Genomic DNA, 23,312 nt, shown 5'->3' with positions numbered 1-23,312 from the left:
GCTGACGTGTTAGAATTCTTCCAGGGTAAACTTCTTTTTTTTACCAAAAGGCTCCTTTTAATATAAAGTTTTTCGCAAATAACTTACATTCTTTCTACCTAAAGAAATGCATATATAGCAGTGTAACGATGAATTAGGAAAATTCGTATGTAAATTCTTAGACTATTGTATTGCAATTATATATATAAATCATAGCCGCATAAGTAAATTGTTTATAAAAAATGAGCAAAATATAACAAAAGTGGGATATTTGCAATAATTTGTATAGTTTGAGAGGAATTTTTACTAAAAATAATAATAAAAAAATCAAGGGTCAACTCTACAAGGATTGTAATTAAGGGAAAAAATCTAATTTATTTATTTGTTTTTTATTATTTCCATGAACTAAATAATTAACTATAAAGTAAATTAAGGTTTATCGTTCCAAAATTTATAGATACAGGATGTCTTTTTTTCCAGCTAAGTCTGCCAACCTTCTTTGGCCATAGGTGCGGCTTGTTCCGGGTTATATTTTCCTATTGCCATTCGATTTTTGCTATTATGTTAGTCTTGTCTCTGTGATATAGTTTTGAGTGTCTTAATCTTGTGTTTGTAACATGATTTTGAGTGTTTTAGTCTTGTCTATGTGAAATAATTTTATTTTGTTTCGTTCCTGGTTCTTCGATGGCTCACTATCAAATTGTTGTTAGTGGTTGGGAATAACAAGTTCTCTGCGACTAAAGGTATTGTTAGTAGTGCCGTTACATACCTTACATAATAGTTAAGTGCTCAATTTCTCTCTTTTATATGTACCTCTCTCTTTACCTCTCAATCTCTTTCTCTCTCAAACTCAAAGTCTCCTCTTTAAACTCGCCAATTCAGCGTGCTTGAAATCATAAGTGTTGATAGTATTTATAAGCTCGTGATGAAGATCCTAAGTCGATGACTGCAACTGTTAAGTTGTTAAGTTAGTTACGACTTAATAAACTATTTGTAACAAAATCTCCACATCAGCACAAGACAAGATGCTTTCGGATGAAACATATGCTTCCTAGACAACAGGCTGAAGCGTATGCTGAAAGAGCTTCCAGATAGGAAAATAGCCAACTGGAGTCAACTATACAGAACACCCTTTCATGAGGAACAACTAGCCATCTAGAACTCCCTCCGGAGGAGAACTAGCTTTCTTGAAGACAACACCCAAAGTGAATGATATCATTCGGGAAGGACCTTCCAAATGACGACTATCATTCCACGAGACTTCTTTTGAATAGACAAGTTAGCTATCCGAGAATATACTTTCGGGAGACAACTAACTTTCCATTACTTGGACAGTCTTATAAATATCTTTTTATTTGGAGAAATTATACCACATCTTCTTATAAACAAAAATTCTCCTTTCTAAGACAAATTTAAATTTAAGAGCTAATATTGAACTAATATTAAAACATTATGGCTATTTAATGCGGTTTGAACATTATTGCTAATCTCACTCCTTACTCCCAAATTATAATACCCAAATAATTGATTCCTAGTAGCCTATTTCTTAATAAATTTGTGCAAGTAAACTGTGGTAAACAATCAATTCCTTAATCCCATATGTAATCACATTCACACCAATATTTGCCGAGTTAAGACTTGCTAGCAAATGCCTTAAACTAATGCATTACTAGAAAGAAAACAAAAAAAAAGTGTCAACCACATACATTATTTTTTACATTCTTGAAATTACACATTTAAAATAATAGAACTCGACACATCTGCAGATCAGATCAATATTTTCAGCTAGCATACATATGAGTTCCCACATCTATAAAACTCGGTAGGAAATCAAACCATTTATAGTTTCGACAACAAGCCGGTCCATACGTACAAGCAGTAGCAGGTAAGACCTCGCCTTTGGCCCTGTACCAGCAAAATTGCATATCTCATGAGTGTAATCTTAATGAAACTAACGTTGTTGAATATGGTTTGTTTTGCCGGGGATTCATCAATTCACTGTTAATTTGTAATTTTTATAGAACTACTACCATGAGATCGGAAGAATTACTCACCCAACCCCAGTGATGAAATTTCATCTTGGCCAAAGAAATTACTTCCATTAGTTCTCTGATTCAAGCTTGAATTGATCTTGTCTACGGCAGTGACCAAATCCTTAAAAATCAGAATGCAAGATATAATATTTTAGACAATATGCATTACAAAATTGTCCTGATCGTTAGATATTAAGTAAAATGCAATCATCATTATATAATCAGAACTGTCATATTTTCTCTAGAAATCGAATACATCAATCTGATGCATAATATGAATGATGAAACGATTGTAAACCCGTCATTTAAGAAGGATTAGCGAAAACATGTACTCCTATTACCACCGATCAACTTGAGATATTGCCAGAACTCAGAATGTTCCAACTTTCTTGTCCATGAACTTCTTATATTAAATCGGTACAATGAAAAAATCTCATTGTAGATTCTCTTGCTATTTTCATTCACTACTATCTAGTTATAAGTTTTCATAATTTGGCAATATATTCTAAGGATTAAAGAAAATTCTCAAAACAAAGATCAGATAATTCATTACTTGCTTTACAATCATAGGTTAAACCACAGGACAACAAGGAGAACTTCATACCTCCCATGACGCTAGACCTTTCATATAGGAAGGAAGATTCTCGTAATCGTCCTTCACTAATTTTATTGATGAAAGAGCTTGGACAGGCTTTAGAGCATCGTCATTTCCCTCTAAATTCATGAGAGAAAGAAGGGGCAGAAAATGTTAATAGATTAATAGGAATGAACTTGGCACAAAATGTAGTGATAATGATAAAGATATAATATGTACCATCATCTAAGTACATTTTCATTTTGGATTTTCCCAATATTGAATAATCTGGCTCCTTCAAGTCATGTGACCTGTGTCTGTATATTGCAAAAGAGTACATTTATAACCTTTGAAGACCAGAAGTAATCACAGATAAGATGATGGATAATGATTAAAAGAAAAAAAGCTCCTTTCCAAGACAATGAACTTCTAAGATTTTGTAAACTAACCTTGTGGGTTCTTGCATATACACATCTAGATCATCAATCTTATTATTTGCTGCATCATATATCGAATAGGAGAAAGGTAAATATTATCATTATCACCCTAAAAATGAAAGGCGACTTTTCAAACAAAAAATAAAGCAACTTACCTTCGGATGCTAAAGAAGCAAGACAAACATTGGAAAGACCAATATTCTTCAAACTCAACGACTCATCGAATCTATTGAGCAAGCAATTAAGAAAGACAAGAGAGAAAAACACATTTTGCCTAACAAACTGAATTGAATCCCAAACAAACTTTTAGCTGTACATAACATGAGACACAGTATCTCGGATATACTAAATTTTGTTATACAAGGATACAAATCTTCGTCGTCCAAAAAAACATTTCCACGGTTCGAACTCATTATATTCGAGTGTGTATCAAGCGCAGTTGATGAATCCGTGTTTAAAACCTCATCTTCATCATCAATCTCCAATTCTAAAATCAGAATTCAGAACCAGTATTAATCAATTTAATAATTTGAAGATTTAATCAAACAAATACAGAATGAAAAACGCACATTAAAAAAAATTGAAAAATAAAAAGGGGAAGGGGATAATTACCGGGGACGTATCCCAAGGGCTTGAGACAATCTTGGAGTTCAAGAATATGGATTTGATTATTCTTGTAAACCTCATTACAGTGACCTAATAGTTCCTCAAACGATACAGTTGACAAGGACATGGATTCGAGCAGATTAAGTTGGCCACCGGCGGTGGAAACCCTCCGATTGAGGCATTGTATAAAGGTTGAAGATGCGGAATCTTAAATAAAGATGTAAATAAGTAGAAGAAATCATGTTTGGTAGGTGAGAAAGTAAAGTAAAGTGAAAATGAAAATGGTGAGATTATTAAAATACGGTACCTACCGAGAGGGATGGCGCGACGGTTAATGGATTGCTTGAGGGCATGGCAGCTGCTTTCCAGATGGTTACTGAATGAACCTAAACTTCTGCACAACCTCTCTATTGATTCCTCCATTTTTCTCTCTCTCTAAGAAATGAGCGCGGGAAATCCCTTTCTCCAACTTATTCAAAGAGAAAAATCTTTCTATTCAAAAAAAAAAAACTTATTTAAAATGTGATTATCAGATATTAGCAGCCTGAGATAAAATGAAATAACGGGGAATGATATTGAATGCCTTCACAGTTCACATTTCTCAACGAAAATAGAGAAATACGTTGCAATAATATTATTTGGTAAAATTTATTATCTACTTTATTTTAATATAATTCATAAAAGATTAGTAACTAATTATAAAACATGATGTTATTGGGGTATTAGATATTTTGATATTTTATAACAATACCTAAAAAAATATGTACCAATGTATCCAAAAGAATATGAGCGGGCATATTTTTTAGTCAAATTTATTTTTGTGATGGTGTCATAAATATTTAAGATATTTGGTAAAAATTTGAAAAATTAAAAATAATTTACAACATAGAGCATGTCGAAACAGTTAAGATGGATCGGTACACTGGATACAGTATACAGTTTTTAACTGATTATTAAATAAAAATTTATGTAATTACATTTTTTTTTTTTAGAAATATGTAATTACATTTTGTACTATATATTAATTTAAAATTATAAATAAATATCTTCATAAACTACTAAATATTTAATAAGAAAACAAAATTAGCAAAACTTTATCAAGACGACAAATAGAATGAAAATTTAGAATATATCAATAAGCGCCTGTAGCTCAGTGGATAGAGCGTCTGTTTCCTAAGCAGAAGGTCGTAGGTTCGACCCCTACCTGGCGCGTGCATTATAACATTTTTTTTCTTTTTTCTCAAATTACGAATTTGAAGTTTTGAACCAATTGGCTTTGCCTCCATTATGGACATGAATGAAACAAATCTTCTTCATCAGCCAATTGCACTTTTTCTTTACGAATTAGCTAACTGAGAATATTTCTTATCTTTATTGGGAAACTGAGAAATAAGAAAATGGATTTCTCTAAACTAAACTCCAAATCATCTTTTTTGCTGTGAGTTGTGCAATTTTTACTTATGGCAGTCCCATAAAAAGGTCTTCGTAGCCTCTTTGCAACATCATTTCATAAGAATATGAGATTTGGAATTCTCGTGACGATTAATTTTTTTAGAAAATTACATTATATACTCACTTTAATTTATATATTTTTATTTTTATTTTTATTTTTATATTCTTTGAGATATACCCACTTTTATAGATGATGTCTCCATTATACACTTTAAGTTAATGAAAATTAGGTGATAGACTTTTTTTTTTTTTGGTAAATACCATTTTGTACCCTCTGTTTTATAAAAGTTACCAATTAGACCCTGTATTTTGTTAAATGACAAAATGGACCCTGTATTTTCTAAAATAGTACAAATAGGACCCTGAATAGATTTTTTGTCAAAATAAAGTTTAATTATAATCCGATCTAAAAGTGCTATGACAAAACTGTTTATATTTTTTGTATCTGTTCGTATTAAGCATTGTCTTCAAGTTGGTTGTATTAAAAAAAAGTTGTCAAAAATTAAGTTCAGGGTCCTATTTTTACTATTTTAGAAAATACATGGTCCATTTTGTCATTTAACAAAACACAAGGTCCAATCTATAATTTTTGCAAAACACAGGGTCCAAAATAGTATTTACCTTTTTTTTTTTATGAAAAGGTGCTAGACTTAAGTGAAGGGTGAGGGTATATTAAGCAATACACTCACAAAAGTGATTACATTTTAATGAAATATAATATGAGGATATTTTTAATTAATAGATACAAAAAAGAGGTATTCCTCAACTTATCCCTTAATTTTTTGTATACCAGAAGTGGACTATACTCAAAAACATCATTTACATTTTTGAACTGAAGTTCTTTCCAAAAAAGAAAAAGGAAAAAACATCGTACATATTTGTTAAAAAAAACACATTATACAAATAAATGTGGTCTCTAACACTAAGATGCACAAGACAAAATATGATATTTGTGTGAGTTGTGTGTTTTTCATTTTTCTTTTTCTCAAATTACACAATATATTTCATTGAATTTTGTCTTTTGTTTATGGTATTTTTACACTAAGATACATAGGACAAAATATGGTATTTTTAAAAACTAATCATGCGTCCATGACTAATTTGTAAAAATAAAAAAGAGAGTCCAATAAAGACTTGGTCCAATCCAATAAGCAAGAAAAAAAAAAACCCTAAAAATTGAGTATTCTACTCAAAATGTTCGAGATTCAATCTCGAAACTATTTGTCTCTCACAAAGAGAACCCTAGAGCATGTTTGGTATTATTTTCTGTTTTTTATTTCAAAAAATTATTTTTTGAAATGAGAACAAAAAATAGTTTTTGAAGTTTTTAAAACACTAGTAATGTTTGGTTAGTGTTTTTTAAAAACAATATTGACAAAAAGTGAATTGGTTTTCAAAAAAAAAAAATTGTTCTTAAAAACAAAAAATAGTTTTTTAGTTATGATGTGAAACATGTACCTAGGGTTTCAGAACCGGAAATCACACAAAACACACACACACACACACACACACACACACACACACACACACACGAATTGGTTTTCAAAAAAAAAAAATTGTTCTTAAAAACAAAAAATAGTTTTTTAGTTATGATGTGAAACATGTACCTAGGGTTTCAGAACCGGAAATCACACAAAACACACACGAAATCAAGAACACACACACACACACACACACACACACACACACACACACACACACACACACACACACACACCTTCTTGTAGTCACATTCATTTGGTCAATCTCCATATTAAATTGATTAGCTAGGGCTAGCATCAGCCTTATAGTTTTGTACTTTACTACAGGAGAAAAATCTCAGTGTACTCCACACCTTCTTTTTGTGTGAACCCCTTAGCCACTAATCTGGCTTTGTACCTTACTAGTTCACCCTTGGATCTTCCTTCGTTATGTCTAAACAATCACTTACATGAAACAATACTCTTCTCTCAAGATCAAGAGAATAGTATCCAGATCTTGTTTTTTATTAAAAAGTGCATCTCCTCATTCATATCATTGTTCAATTTCTTAGGATCCTTGCCTTTGATGACTTTCTCATAGGTCTCTGGCTCAATCTTTTGTCTATCCAACATGCATAGAAGAGCATATGCAGTATCCTCATTCCGGATATTGAAGTTGTATTTAGGATTAAGTTTAGGTGTTCTTTTAACTCTATCGTTGTCTAGCTGGTAATCTTCAAGGTTCACAATTTATGTCAACGAAGAAAATGCTTGGGATAGTTCTTTAGCATTTTTTTTGTTAATGCCCTAGGTTGACAATATGCCAACTTGGGCGCTAAGTGCCTTGGGCACCTGGTGTTCCGGGTGCTCAAAATTGAAAGTGCTCCGATTCTAATTTTGTTTCTTCATATATGTTCGAGATAGGTCTAATTCACTTTCTCGTACAAAGTTTGACCTATTTTCACTAAGATGGGTTTGGAAACTAAAACCATAGTAGAGTTGTCAACTTGGGCACTGGGCACCTAGGTTGATTTCTGGGTTGTTGTTTCATGTATTTTTAGCTTTCAGCCTTGGATTTGGATTCTTCATGTTTTCATAGTATAGAATACTGAAAGGTAGCGAATTGGAAACAACTAGCGGGATCCAAACACCCATTCTAGAGTTTCTGGAGTAAATTGGGGTGCAGGGCTAGGGATCCTTTCAAGTCGACTGCCATGACTCGGGACTACTCAACTCCAGGATGTTTTATTTCTTGACACGTGTCAAATATTGATATTTGCGTCATCAGGGTCAGTTTCTGGGTAAACGTTTTATCTTTGCACAATAGGTGACGTTCACTCATTAATTGCAAACCTCTTTCACTGATGTGTGCTAGCCTTTTGTGTTATAGGGTATCGTTAAAATCTTTAGGTGAGTTTGATATTGTATTGTGGCAATTTAAACACGGTTCCCCTTTTAAGTAGTAAAGACTTCCTTCTTTGTAGCCTTTCATTATTGTCATAGAACCCTTGCTTAGTTTCATTGTACCTTTTCAATCTTACTCACGATACGAAGGTCATCTAGTACACATAGATATTACATTCCTAGCTAAGTTCGATACAAGTCTTACCCTTGTTAAACACCTTACCACACCATCAAAAGTTCTTAAATTTACAATTCTTGAACCTTCAATATGACATGTTGATTGTTGCCAAGAATTACCTTTTCACATTTAGATTCCCTGAAATTCATAAGTAAAGATTTACCATTAGTCATGTGAAAAGTACAAACTAAATCAAGAATCATTCATTCTTAAAATTAGGAGCATAAACTTTTCCACTTTCATAGCCATCATTTAGATTGGCTTCATTCTATTTTTCTTTCTGTTTTGAGAATTAGTTCTCTCGTTTGCATCATTGTCTTGTTCATTTAGTTTGTTTTTGTTATTTCTCTTTCAATAGTAGTAGTCCCTTCTGGAGTGTGTTGGCTTTCCTCAATGGTAGCAACCATTTGGATCCTTTGGCCCTCTTGATTGTGATCTGTCTCTGCCTTGTTTTCTACCTTTATTAGGGCCTCTACTATGACTTCTTCCGAGGAAATTATATTGTATACCCACTTTATTTTACATTTTTTAATTTTTACCTTCATGTCCATATTTTTAAAGATATACCCACTTTTATAGCTGATGTCCTAATTATATCCCTTAAGTTAATGTAAATTATGTGCTGGACTTAAGTGGAGAGTAAGGGTATATTGGGCAACACACACTCACAAAAGTGGGTACATTTTAATAAAATATAATATGAGGTATTTTTAATTAATAGATACAAAAAAGAGATATTCTTCAACTTTTTTTTTAAAGAGAGAGGAGATCGATATGCCGTAACGATGGAAAAATCATCGGCTCTGCATGCAATCAAGGCGAAGAGAACGACCCGACCCAAATTCCCTTGAGAGCAAAACCTCATTCTTAAACTAATGATTGGGTATTCCTCAACTTAATTCACTTCTTCCTTTATTACTCGATGGCTTCTTGTGAGGTCTTCCTCTGCTCAAATTTAGTTCTCTATTAAAACTACCAAGTTTGTCATTCTTCAATTCAAGATCCATTGATTTTAGAGTAAAAATGACTTCATCTAAGGTTATATATGTTGTTTCATATTTAATAGCAGTCTTTATTTCTTTTTAAAAATCAATTTCATATGTATTGTAGACTAGTTTTATGCATTTGAAAAAGAAAAAGCGTCATTTTAGCTACTTTGTGTATTGTAGACTAGTTTTATGCATTTGAATTTGTCATGTCTGATAATTTGGCATTAATTTCATTTACCAATAAACTTGGTTTGGATCTTAAACCTACCTACATTTGGTACAATATTTTAAAAAATAGAAAGAAAGAAAAAAAAAATGTATAATTGAATATTTATTATCTTGTTTGGTAGGGATAATTAGAAACAACAAAAGAAAAATGGAAATGTGAAACTATTTAAAATTAAAAATAAGGGTAATTGATTCGAAGAAAAAGAAATTGTTCGACCAACTTAAAAGTGCTTGATCAATGGCAAATGCATTTTACTGTAACCTTATTTTGTCATGGCACGACTGCACTTCATTGATTTCATTTCAAGTGTTTTTTTCATGTATACTTTGTCCATAAAAATAATGTTAAAGTTAAAACAAAACTGATCTCAGACATGATAACAATTATTTACACACAAAAAAGTATGGAAAACTACACACAAAAAGGAGAGATATACCACTCATATGTACAAAATCAGGTAATGTAAGCTCTCGCTCTCCCAATATCTAACTCACAAGAACAGGTCTAAAATTTTGTTAGTGTACAATGCATCAAGAAAGCTCTCCTCTGAGGGCACTGGTAGCCCTTTGAATGGCTCTAGCCACCCTCCATATCTCATGCTGAATCAGTGACTGCCTTTGCCTCAAATTCATTCCAGTCGATCTAAAATTTGCATCTGCTATACCCGGAAAGAAGTCTAATTCGGTTTCTGGGTCACTAGGACCATATATCTACCAAAAGCAAAAACAGTCAAACAATGAGGTCAAAGAGTGCATCACAGAATAATCAAGAGGAATATTGAACAATGAGAAGAAAACTTATTATAGACTTATGTTGTAACTTGTTTAAAAGTCTCAACTTTACTGTCTGCATTCTTAAACACTACTTATTAATGTTTGGATTATGATTACCAATAGAGCAAAAAGGATAAGCCTTACAAGATGCTTGAACCATTTCTTCCCATCAAGGCCATCTGTGTTGAGGAAGGCTCTTTCAGCGAGCATCAGCCGATCATTTAATGCCCGCTTCTGCAGGGTGACTAGTTCACTAGTACTACTCTCTTGCTCTCTCAGGATCTGCAGTTGCACAAAAACTAATACAATAACATAACCTATATGAAAGAGAATTTCCAAGGTATTAATAACAATGATAAAGAACATAATGATAATCCTTCTTGTGAAGATTGACCTGCACTTTAATGTCAATTTCTTTGGCTTCGGCAGCAAATTCTTGGATTGATGTAGTTAGAGGAGACAAATATCCAATATTACTGTCTAAAAATTTGCTTAAAACCTCTGTGTGCCCCTGCAAAAAATTGACATAGTTCATTTATCTTTTTATTATATGGAAATGAAGTTTAAAATTCAGCATTTAAACTCAGATAAAGATGGCGAAAATCAAAGCTACACAGTAAAAAACCAATATACATGACAGTTGATCTGATCTAAAATTGCTCTCCAAAACTAGCAGCACGTGAGAAGAGAAAATTGTAGGCCTGTGTATACCTTCAGCTGCTCTGCATAAGATCGATAGTTGAATGGTAGAATTGAATCATCAGCAAGGCGAAGGGCTAGAAGACCCCAAACTCCAGCAACTGAGACAGTTTACAATAGAGGAAGTACGATAAAAAGGCAAGTCAAGTACTAACTTGAAACCACGATATACTTATGGCAAGTAAAAGCTTACCAGCTACATGGCGCTGGAACAAAGGGTCTCCATAATTTGTCATCCACTCATAAGAATCAAAGGCTGTGTGATATACAGGAAAATCTGAAGAAAGAAGATTAACAAGCATTGAAAAAATTGTACCCAGAATAAAATTTTTCATGGAAGTGTTTCTAAGTATGATTTATTTTGGTAAGTGCGAAAAACCAAAAGAAGAAGCCTTTTCTTTTCAAAACACCTGCAATTATACTGAAACCCCAAATGCAACACCCTAAAAGCCTTATACACTTGAATACACATTACCACGCACTTGTAACTATCCCTGTACTCGATTTGACGTAGCAATGTTTGTTTGCCTACCAAAATTTTAAGTCTGATATATTTACCTCTTCCGTAGTATAAGTCTATAGATGGAATTCCAGCATGGTGAACAAATGCAGCAAAGTCCGAATCTACTCTTCCAAGTCTGGTAATCTGCATTACAGAGTGGTATCTTAAACACTCAGAAGCATAGCACTTACAATATGCACATGCAAAAAGAGAATAAGTTTACTTATAAACCAAGAAAAGTATTTCCTCATTTCAAGTCAGAGATGCCATAGTCAACTACTTCAAAGATTAAGTAATTACTTAGGACAAGTTTTAAACGACAGAATTATATTATAGATTATAATCAGTAATATGTATTATCAAATCATTATACCCATGTCAAGTCGGCGATGCCATTGTATGTTAGCAGAAAACGAAAACACTTTTGTATGTTATAATGAAAATTAAAGACCATGTCGAACTTACAACATTCTGATTATCTCTGTCTGCCCAGTTTTGATATAAGGTGGAACCATCGAAATCAGGATCCTTGACCTGAAATCAAATTGATAGCAATTAATTACAAAAAAGAACCAACTAAAGAGTTTCATTATTATGACTTTTGATTCTCTATTTACCTTCTTCAAGACTTCAAGGAGGAGATTATCTAGTTGAGGAGTAGCCCCAGCATGGAACCCAGGTCCTTGAACAGCACAATCTACATTAAGGTATGCAACAGCATTGGACCCCAGATTTCCAAGATTTTGTTCAACCCACTCAGTAGATCCAATCTACACAAGATTACATAAATTTGAATCAGATCATCAGTTTTCCAGACAACTTTACCGCTGATGATGAAGGTGGAGAATTTACCTACCATCCCAAACTCTTCTGCATCCCAACTGCAGAGGACAATCGTTCTTCGTGGGGTCCATCCCAAATCCCTCATGCGAGCGAATCGACGAGCAATGTCGAGCAAGGCTGCAGTCCCGCTGTTCGGATCAACAGCTCCATATGTCCATGCATCTCTATGGTTACCAAGCAACACATACCGGTCAGGCTCTTCTAATCCTTTTATCACAGCAAACACATCATGAATTGTTGCCACCTTTTTCTCTCCCTACCAATTAAAAGACAAAGACAATTAAATTAAGTCTCTAAACTGAATTAAACATTCTTATAACTGATTATAACTGTATTTTCCAAATTCAACTAACAACACAGCAAAAAATAAAAAATTACTCAAGCCATTAAAAACTAAAAAGTGATTTTTTTTATAGAACAATAGCTACAATTAGCAATATCACATGGAGAATGAAACGACAAATGCCGTCTTCCGTTAAGAGATTTGACTTGGACCTTTTTATTTTTTTATACAAAGAACAAATAAATCCAAAGGACAAAAATGTATACTATGGAGAAAAACACAAAAAAAAAGTCAAAGATCCTCAATAAGACTTGTTCTTTTCTTTTTCCACAAAACGTTGACTAAAATTCTCAGCTGAGAAGAGAGTGAAAAACTCCAACCTGGTAATTGAAGTCCACCATTGTCGGACCAGGTCCAACACGTCTGACCTTCGATGGCACCGACTTCCATTGAGCCGGAACCGGAGCTCCTCCCAGCGAACCCAATATGGTTTCCGCGGCCTCAGAAGACAGAGGCATAGATGGAATCTTCGGGAACCTTCTAGAAATATCGACGTCGTCTACTCTCAAACTCTCGCCGCCATTGACTCCGGCCCACCCGGGGCTCAGTGGGTCCCCAACGCCACTCATCACCGTGCCTCTCTCGAACCCTTTCCTAAACCGGTCCCCACCGCCACCTTCTGTGTACAATAGAACGGCCGCCGCACCGTGCGCCGCCGCTTTCTCAATCACCGCGAATCTCGGGAGATTCCCTCTCCTCGCCAAAACTACGCACCCGCTAACATTCACCCCTGTCCGTCCCAGCGCACGATAGTCCTCATCCCTGCCAAAATTCACAAACACCGCCTTAGCTCGCGACACCGAACCGGACGGCGAGTAAGCGTGGTACGGCCGAACAACGCCGTCGAGTCCGATCTTTCGCGTCCCACTCCGCTCGGAAAGAGGGAGGTCGGCGCGGGTACCGTTGCTAAAATGCAAGGAGAGCGAGGAGTGAGTTGGATAAGAGAGAAGGGCTTCGTAAGGGACGGAATGGGAGTCGAAGCCTAACCCCTTGAAGTGGTTGAGGACGTAGTTGGCTGTTTCAATGGAGGGTTGTGTTCCGGCAACGTGAGGGTGCATGGTAAGGTGGCGTAGGTAAGCAGCGACGGTGTCGTTTGAGGCGGTTGAGAGGAAAGTGTGGTGAAAGCGGAGGGCATTTTGGGAACTCGAGAGTGGTGATGATGGAGAGTGAACGTAATGCAGTGTGTAAAACCCCAGAATGCAAAGGAGAATGATGGAAATGAAGGTGACTAATGGTGATGGCTTTCCAGTAAATATGGTGTTGTGATTGGACCAAAGCTGCGCCATTTTCTCGGGAAACAAACACTACTACTACAAAAGAATTTTTTTGTATATATAATCTAACATAAACAAATATAGCCGAATAGGGTTTCTTAATAAACAAAAAAGAAGAAAAGAACAGAGAAAATAAGAAAAGACAAGAGAGTGGAAGACAGAGATGAGAGCAAAGATTTAAATTATTGTTAATTTCTAATTTTGTTTTTTTAGATTAATAATAAATAAATAAATTACATTTGATCTTAGCCAGAGTTGAGAAAGAAAGGTACAATCTGATGTAATGGTATGTATGTACAAACATCGAAGCAGCACAATCTATAATTAAGTGTATGATCCAATTTATTTTATTTTATTTTTCTATGGTCCTATCCAATGGATGTGATTTAAAGAAGAAGAAAAAAAATAGCTTTTGAGTTTGGTACGAATTATATTATTATTATATAAAAATAAAAGAGCATGGGCATATTAATAAAAAAAAATGTGAGTTGAAGGAGTGGGAGTGGGGGAATATGAAAGGAGCACTGTATTTTGTATAGTAGAAATTAATAATGTGGAGTGAGTCTAGTCTAGTCTCTAACTTTTAGTCCGAGAAAAGTGAAGTGGGGTCACAGTAGTAGTACACTTGTACTCTCCTCCCTTCTTCTCTATTCACAACAACATATGACGCCTTCCCAAGGCTTTATTTTACTGGAAATTATTAGGAGTGTAATTAAGTAGTTCTAGTAATTTAATAAATATTGTGTTTATTGTAATTAAATCTATCAAACCGGGTTGAGATTTATTGTTTGTGGTGTCTTGGTCCGTACGGTTTACATTCTTTGGGAGATTGTAGTTTTTTCTATTTCTTCTGATGTTTGGGTGTGCTTCTGAATGGTTTTTGCTGTTTTGTTATGTGTTTTTTGCTGTAATAATGGTGTTTTACCACCCTTATTTTGTGTGAGGTTGATTTTTTGGTAGTTTTTGTGGAGTATGTCTCTTTGGGTTTTTGGTGGGAGTTATGGGCTTTCGGCTTTTCTAGTTGCCATACTTTTATAAAAGGGGTATTTACAAAACTATTGGAAAAAATAAGAAAGTTTAGATAAATATAGCATGAAAACTTAATGTTACAATATATGGCATTTCTTAACAAAACAAATCAAAAATATGGTTTTATAAATGAAAAAAGCCATACAAAACATTAAAAAACAAAATTATTTTTTGAAACAGTTCTCTCATGCAATACCACAATCTTTTTTTTTTTCTCTGTGTTTGATTGCTTAATATAAATCTGTATATAATAAAATATAATAGTAAATAACATTATCTGAAAAATTTATATAATTGATTGAAAAAAAAAATTGTTGATGCAATAAATAAATATAAATATAATACAAATTATATAATGTATATTAATTTAACATACAAGAAACAATAATAGTATATACTTTGCTTTTAAAAAATCTAGAGCATTTCATATATTTTAGATATTAATAAATTCAAAGCATGTAATAAAATTGCATGAAATATAATTAATTTTACCTAATAAGTAACTGGTTATGTAATAACACAAGTATAAAGTAAATTCAAAAACTAACTTACCTACAAATATCAAATCATACAATGGTCATTTAAATATTATCAAAAAACTGCTTTCAATACAATTAACCTAAAAAAAATAATTAAACTCAATTAAGTATACTTTCAATATTTTAATAAAATAAAGTAATACGATGTAAAAATTAGATCAATACGAAGTAAATATTCTTAAAAAGTTATTGAAAAAATAAACAAATAAATAAAAACTTAACTAGAAACCAAAATTATGTAACATAAATGTAATAAAAAGTTGATTCATTCAACATCCTGTCTTTACAAAATATATCCATTTAAACTATATAACATTGTATGTATCTACTAAATTCAAAATACAACTAAAAGAAATTAGTTTTTCAACAATATAGAAACATATGTCCAACAAAAAGAAACTAATTATAAACATTTAATCATTCATCTTTTCTCATTTGCCTTTGTCTTATCCTTTGTCTTTTCCTTTCTTTTCAACGTTTCATCATCTGTTATGTAACCACCAACTTGTTTCTTGGTAACATGAATAAACAAACTCACAACAAGATCATCTTGCTACCATATCGACCATCTTAGATGGAATCTCATCAATTTTTTCACGAATAAACAAGTCAACAAACTTAATAACAAACATTCCACAATCACATAAAAAAAATGGATTATAATATGAAGTCAAAAACCAGTTTCGTTTATCACTTAGTTAAAATTCTAACATAGGGAAACTAGTTAGTAAAGCAAAACCAGTTTTTCGATTAATCAAAAAAAAAAAAAAAAACTGAAACTTAAAACTCAGTAATGAAAAATAATAAAAAACCAATTATGAAAACTCGTTACTTAAAAAAAACTAATTATGAAAATTAATAAAATAATAAGACATACCACAATTTTTTTAAAACAAATCTATATAAAATTAAATCATAAAGACTAACTATATTAAATGACCAATTAAAAATACATAAAAATCTGTTTCGTACCTAACAATAAAATAATACGAAGAAACTTAAAATAAAAAATATACACTAATATCATAATATGGAGCAACCCCATTAACAGAACCCTCAAATCTGTGAAACCAGTTTCAAACATGTGAACCCTGTGAAACCAGTTTCTCGACCCTGTAAAAATCATAACAAAATTAAAATGATGAACACTAAAGTTGACTGAAACTAGTTTCATAAATCAACCTAATAAAAAAAGAAGCACACGCACAAACACAAAAATACAAAAAAAAAAATATATATTAATCACAAATATAATTAAAACAACACACAATGCATAACAAAATACTAATCGCAAATATAATCTAAATCAGTTTTGAACCTATAAACAAAATAATAATAATAAAAAAAAGAAACTTAAAATAAAAAATATACGATAACATCATAAAATGGAGCAGCCCCATGACATAATCCTTAAAACCTATGAAACTAATTTTGAACATGTGAAACCAGTATCGAACCTGTGAAACCAGTTCTGAACTTGTAAACCCAGTGAAACAAGTTCAAACCTATTAAACATGTTTCGACTATATGAAAAAATATAAAAAAAAAATAATAACAAAATCTGTGAAACCATAACAAAACTTGTAGAACTCATACAAAATTATAACAAAATTTTTTAAAATCTAATTAAAAATCAGTTGCATAAAAATAAATTGTAAAAACTAGTTACATTAAACAACTAATTAAAAATCTAAAATAAAGAAATCAGTTTCATAAAATAAACAAATTAAGAACTAACACATGATAACCAATTACATGAAACAATATAAAGCTCTTTTTCTTACATAAAATTTCTAAATTTAACATAAAGAAACCGGTAACAAAAATCAACCAAATAAAAACCAATTACTTGAAAAACTAAATCAAAAGCTGAAATTTAGAATTCAATTACATAAAACAACATAACTAATAATTAACCACAGAAACCAGTTTATTACTATTATAACTAACTAAAAAAAATAAAACAAATACATGAAATAGCTAAAACAATCAAAAAGCGATTGGAACACAAGAAACAATTACAATAAAATAATTGAGCAAAAATCTAATATAACGAAACCGGTTACAAAAACAAATAAATTAAAAATTAATTGACGAAAATCAATTACCTAAATAATTAAAACAAAAATTTAAACTTCGAACCCAAAACAACAAAACCAACTATAAGATACAGAAACCAACACCAGTTAACAAACAATATTTCTAACACCCTTTAAATATTAACTTATCAAATGAAAGTTCTCAATAATTAGGTAAAATAAAAAATTTACATAAGAAACCGGTTTCTTAGAAATCGGTTTCTTGAAGAAGAAACCGGTCTTCAAGAAACCGGTTTCTTGGTATTTTTCCGGCAACAATGCCAGTTTCGACGAATTTTCCTGTGCCGACAACAATTCCGACGACTTTTCCGTCACCAGCAAAATAATAAACATTAAAACCAATTTCCAACACAAGCTAAAAAATAAAAACCATAAATATGGGCAAAACAAAGATACTAAGAATATAGTCTACAAATAAAACTTGAATGAAAAAAAAAAAAAAAACACATAATAAAAAATGCCTAAAAATAAACAAACAAATAACACAAAAAAGCCCTAAAAACCAAAACTACCTAAAGCAACAATGAAAACACAACTTAAAAACTAGTTTCTACCATTTACTAAAAGTTTCTACCTAAAACCAACACAAATCATAACCAAAACAAAAAAGTTAAAAAAAAAAAAAAAAAATACAACAACAACAACCTGATGCTTACCAAAAATTAAAAAATTAAGACCAAAACCCAAAAACCAAAAACCAAAATACTAAAACATACAACCAAACCTAAAACAAAAACTACATATAAAATACATTATGAACAAAACAAAAACACACAAAACACTTCTGATGAATCATTTTTTTTCTAAAAAAAAAACAACAACAAACTCAACACATTGAAATGCTTATCACTTAAACGACATACAATAAAGAACTTGGAAAAATTGTATAACAACAATGATAACTTCCAAAAACTAAAAAATGTAGATGAAAAAAGAAACCCTAAAATCAGCCAATAGAAAAAGAGAAAAAAAGGATAAATACCTTGAACAACACACGAGAAATGCCACTCTTACTCAAAGCACATTACCACCATTATTGATCAAAAACTGAGAGCAGGAAAAAAAAAAAAAAAAGAGGATAAAACGAAGAATGGAGGAAGAAAGGAGAAAAAAAGAAAAACAATGAAGTGAAATAGAGAGGGAGAGAGAGAAGTATATAGGTAGTTGATTAGAAAATGAAAAGTGAAAAAGGAAGAGTGGAGGGAGAAACAACCATCAAATCATCATCATTACATGAAAAACAAAAAAAATACTGTAAACAATAAAAAAAAAAAACTAATACAAAAATATATAAAATTACAAAAATTACCTCCAGAAACTACAAACAACAACATATGGGCTTTTTAAACATACATTATACACGTATGGGCTTTAAAAACCCATAAAACATGGCCAAAGTTAAAAAAAAGCCATAAAAAGTGTCCAAACTAAACTATGCCATATTTATCATAAAACATTCTAAAAAACCATACTGCACGTAATTTCCACTTTATAAAACACAAATGTTTATAAAAGTTTATTGACGCATATAGTGTACTTTTGTCGGCGCATTATTTCTTGTAGTGAGAGTTAGGGCCTTAATTATGGGCTAGAGTCAGATTTTTGAGTAAATATGAACCTGATAGGGTTTGCATGTAAAAATTGTTGGAAGTTATTTTACCAGGAACTTAGATCTACTCACAAGTATGTTGATTTAACAACCTAAATATGAACTTCTAAAACGATATGAAATTAAACACATAAGAGTATCAGAAATCTTACAGTGATTGCAGCGGAATATATGTCTCCTCCCACTCAGATCTCTAACCCTTGATTCCTTTCTGTAGCAGAGTATAATCAAGATCTGAGCCCGATAGTCTTTCTTTGTTGTTTCTGAATTCTACACAGCCTTCCTCACTATGATTGAGGTATTACTTGATGTGTGTGGGCACTACTCTAGCACTTATACATTTCGAAACAGTGAAGGAAGAGAGAGAGAGAGGGTGGCGGCTCAGAGAGAATTTTCTGAGAGAAAATTCTTTCAGAATAATGCTGTGAAAAGGTTGTACAGTTATGTGCAACTCTGAAGCCTTTGCCTTCTATTTATAGAAGACCACCAAGGGCTATGATTGACATTTGGAATTGAAAAAATCAAAGAGAAAAGGAAGCTAAGTGGCCGGCCTAGGCATTGTGGAAACAAGGCTTGCCACTTTTCCAACTTTCCTTTTCCTACACTGATAGTTTCCTGTTTTGTGAAAAACTGCCAATTCCATTGTTCAACCACATTAATGACAAATCTAATTATTTAATAATTAAAATTAATTATCAAATAATATATTATCATTTATTTTATTAATAATGAAACTAATTAAAGTTTCCTAATTAATAAATATGCCCTTCAAAATCTCTATTTACTGTTTTGCCCTTAATAAGTGATAAATTCTCAAATAGACAAGTCCATCTTGAGAATTTTTAATTGATTAATTAAAATCAATTAAATGAGTCTTACAAGTAATATCATCTCAACTAGTGAGGGGACCATGGGTCTATATATCCGAGCTACCAATAAGCAGATCTAGAATTTACCACTTAAATTCACTGACTTATTAATTCTTCGTTGAATCCACACATAGAACTCAGAATTGCACTCTCAGTATATAGAATGCTCTATATGTTCCACCATATAGACACATTATTAGTTATCCATTGTTATAATCCTAATGTGATCAATGATCCTCTATATGGATGATTTACACTGTAAAGGGACTTAAATTACCGTAACACCCTACAATGTATTTTATCCTTAAAACACTTAACCCTGTATAAATGATATTTCAACTAAGTGAAATGAGTACTCAATCATTTATCTCGTTTGGTTAAGCTCGAAGGAAATCACCCTTTGTTTACTATTCGCCAGATAGAAGCTATAGATTCCATATTTATGTTAGCGCTCCCACTCAATCGCACTACCGTGCTCCCAAAATGTATGTATTGCCCAGACTAAAGATTAGGCTTAACTAACAAATCAAACAACACGAATAATACTCTTGAAATTAAGCCTAACCATATCAGGATTTCGATCATGTGATCTAGGATCAACTTATGATATTGAATTGAATAGATGTTTACGGTAAGTTTCAAAATCTAATTCAAAGTTCAATATCGGTCCATTCCAATGCATACTCCATGCATCCAACCCGAGCTTTACTTTAACCTATGTTCTGGAAAGAACATAACATTTCTCCAAATGTAAGTAAACTCTGTTGTAGATTGTCATATCAGTGAAACCCAGTGTTCTAATAAATCTAGGAATACTTTATTCACATAGTCATGTTTATTTTCCACTGTGTTGACAACACAATAAACATGTTCAAGTATGTGAAAGGGGTTTGGATGAATTTATAAATCAAATAGGCAAGCAATTGATTAAGTGAACCAAAACATACACAAGTGAATGAAAAATTACTTCTGTTACTTTATTGATATTGAATAATCTGGATTACATTGAAACAGAGTTTTATTTAGGGCATAAAACCCAACAAACTCCCACTTGCACTAATATAAAACAAATCAGTACATTTCAATTAATCCTAAATTCTGACGATGCTTTTCGAATGAAGTTACTGCCAAGACTTTGGTGAATGGATCAGCCAAGTTATCCTGCGTATCCACTTTCTCCACCAGTACATCCCCTCTTGCCACATATTCTCTGATAATATGATACTTTCTTTCTATATGCTTACTTCTCTTGTGGCTCCGAGGTTCCTTACTGTTGGCTATAGCTCCAGTGTTATCACAAAGCAGGACTAGAGGCCTTTCCATTCCAGGAACTACACCAAGACTGGTGAAGAACTTCCTAAGCCAAACAACCTCTTTAGTTGCTTCGCAGCTCTATGTATTCTGCCTCCATGGTAGAATCCGAAATCGCAGTTTGTTTAGCACTTCTCCAAACCACTGCTCCACCCCCAAGAGTAAACACCATCCCAGATGTAGATTTCCTGTCTTCAAGACATCCCTGGAAATCTGAGTTTGTATAGCCTAAGGGATTTAAAGCACCACCCTTGTAGACTAATACATAATCTCTTGTACTCTTTAAGTATTTCAAAATATACTTAACAGCATTCCAATGTACCCTTCCTGGATTTGACTGATACCTGCTCACGATTCCAACTGCATAGCAGATGTCAGGTCTAGTGCATAGCATATCATACATTAGACTTCCAACTGCAGAAGCATAAGGAATTTTTGCCATGTCTTCTATCTCTTGAGGATCAGTAGGACACTGTTCCTTAGATAGACGGATACCATGTCTAGAGGGCATGTTTGCCCCTTTGGTATTGGTCATGGAAAATCTCTCTAGAACTTTGTCAATGTAAGTCAAGTTTGAGAGAGAGCAAGGGATCTGTTCTTCCGGTTTCTGACAATCTGAATACCAAGAACATAGGCTGCCTCACCCAAGTCTTTCATGTCGAATTGAGTGTCAAGCCATTCCTTTATGTGAGTCATTTTCTTGATATTGTTTCCAATGATCAAAATGTCATCAACATAAAGGACCAGGAATACTACCACTTGGTTTTCCTTGAGTTGGTAAACACAAGGTTCATCTTCATTTTGATGAAAGCCGTAGGTCTTGATGATCTCATCAAACCTTTTGTTCCATGAGCGAGAAGCTTGCTTAAGCCCATATATGGACCTATTTAATTTGCAAACTTTATTCTCCTGCCCAGGAAGAACATAACCTTCTGGTTGCTCCATATAGATGGTTTCTTCAAGAAGCCCATTAAGAAAGGTTGTCTTGACATCCATTTGCCAAATTTCATAATCTAAAGCGGCAGCTATGGAGAGAAGAATTCGGATGGATTTGAGCATGGCAACAGGACTAAAAGTTTCCTCATAGTCCACACCTTCTCTTTAGGTATAACCCTTGGCGACCAGTCTAGCTTTGAAAGTTTCGACTTCGCCTCCAGCACCTCTTTTCTTCTTGTAGACCCATTTACATCCAATTGGACGAAAATCTTCAGGTGGTTCTACATATTCCCAGACTTTGTTCTTTTTCATGGAATCCATTTCTGAATCCATACCGGCTGACCATCGCTTCCGTTGTGGACTTGCCATTGCCTGTTTATAGGTCAATGGGTGGTCATCAATACCGTCACCAACGACCATATTGATTTCACCATCCAAGCCATAACGAGATGGTTTTGTAGAAACCCTCCCACTACGACGAGGAGCGGTGACCTTCTGAACAGGAGCTTTAGTAGTAGTTTTCTCGATTCTGCTACAACTGAGGGAGTGGGATGTTCCTCTTCTTGAGTAGAAGAAGATGGTACATTTGAAGGAACAGTATCTGTGAGCATTTCCTCTAATACAATTTCACTTTTCGGTTTGTTGTCTTTCATATAGTTATCTTTAAGGAAAGTAGCATTTGTAGAAACAAACACTTTGTTATCCTTGTGACTATAGAATAGTCCACCCCTAGTCTCTTTAGAATTTCCGACAAACATGCAAACCTCAGTTCGCGATTCCAGTTTGCCTTCTTTCTTTCTTAAGACGTGAGCAGGGCACCCCCAAATCCTATAATGGCGCAAACTAGGTGTGCGACCATTCCATAGTTCGACGGGTGTCTTAGGGACTGCTTTAGATGGAACAACATTTAAAATGTCGTTTGCCATTTGAATAGCATATCCCCAGAAGGACGTAGACGAGTTGAATAACTCAAAGCATAGACCTAACCATTTCTAAGAGAGTGCGATTTCTTCTTTCTACAACTCCATTCGCGTGGAGTGCTTGGGGCAGTATATTGGGATTCAATTCCAAGTTCAATTAAATGATCTTTGAACTGCATATCCATATATTCTCCACCCCTATCAGTTCGCAAGATCTTTAATGTT

General features: G+C 33.1%; 2 protein-coding genes and 1 non-coding gene across 3 annotated transcripts; 1 reads left to right on the top strand and 2 right to left on the bottom strand.

Annotated features, from left to right (window-relative positions):
• Positions 1-1,551: 1,551 nt before the first annotated feature.
• On the bottom strand, positions 1,552-4,227 carry LOC115698739 (uncharacterized). The gene is made up of 9 exons (XM_030625895.2): positions 3,941-4,227; positions 3,636-3,836; positions 3,393-3,510; positions 3,179-3,249; positions 3,036-3,084; positions 2,827-2,903; positions 2,617-2,726; positions 2,034-2,133; positions 1,552-1,884 (listed from the first exon to the last, which is right to left on the bottom strand). Exons 1-9 carry the CDS (start codon positions 4,050-4,052, stop codon positions 1,790-1,792), a joined length of 933 nt encoding a protein of 310 aa, XP_030481755.1. The 5' UTR covers positions 4,053-4,227; the 3' UTR covers positions 1,552-1,789.
• A 541-nt stretch (positions 4,228-4,768) lies between these two features.
• TRNAR-CCU (transfer RNA arginine (anticodon CCU)) lies at positions 4,769-4,841 on the top strand. Its single transcript has one exon. It is a non-coding gene; the product is annotated as a tRNA-Arg (tRNA).
• Positions 4,842-9,606: 4,765 nt separating this feature from the next.
• On the bottom strand, positions 9,607-14,142 carry LOC115701120 (probable glutamate carboxypeptidase AMP1). The gene is made up of 10 exons (XM_030628815.2): positions 12,822-14,142; positions 12,172-12,414; positions 11,933-12,085; positions 11,781-11,849; positions 11,372-11,459; positions 11,007-11,090; positions 10,826-10,914; positions 10,509-10,625; positions 10,259-10,396; positions 9,607-10,051 (listed from the first exon to the last, which is right to left on the bottom strand). The coding sequence occupies exons 1-10, from the start codon at positions 13,785-13,787 to the stop codon at positions 9,872-9,874; spliced, it is 2,127 nt and encodes a 708-aa protein (XP_030484675.2). The 5' UTR covers positions 13,788-14,142; the 3' UTR covers positions 9,607-9,871.
• Positions 14,143-23,312: the final 9,170 nt, after the last annotated feature.

Source organism: Cannabis sativa, chromosome 8 (assembly GCF_029168945.1).
Source record: "Cannabis sativa cultivar Pink pepper isolate KNU-18-1 chromosome 8, ASM2916894v1, whole genome shotgun sequence".
Lineage (NCBI taxonomy): Eukaryota > Viridiplantae > Streptophyta > Magnoliopsida > Rosales > Cannabaceae > Cannabis > Cannabis sativa.
The sequence above is the reverse complement of the archived record's forward strand: the minus strand, read 5'-3'. Positions and strand labels throughout refer to the sequence as shown.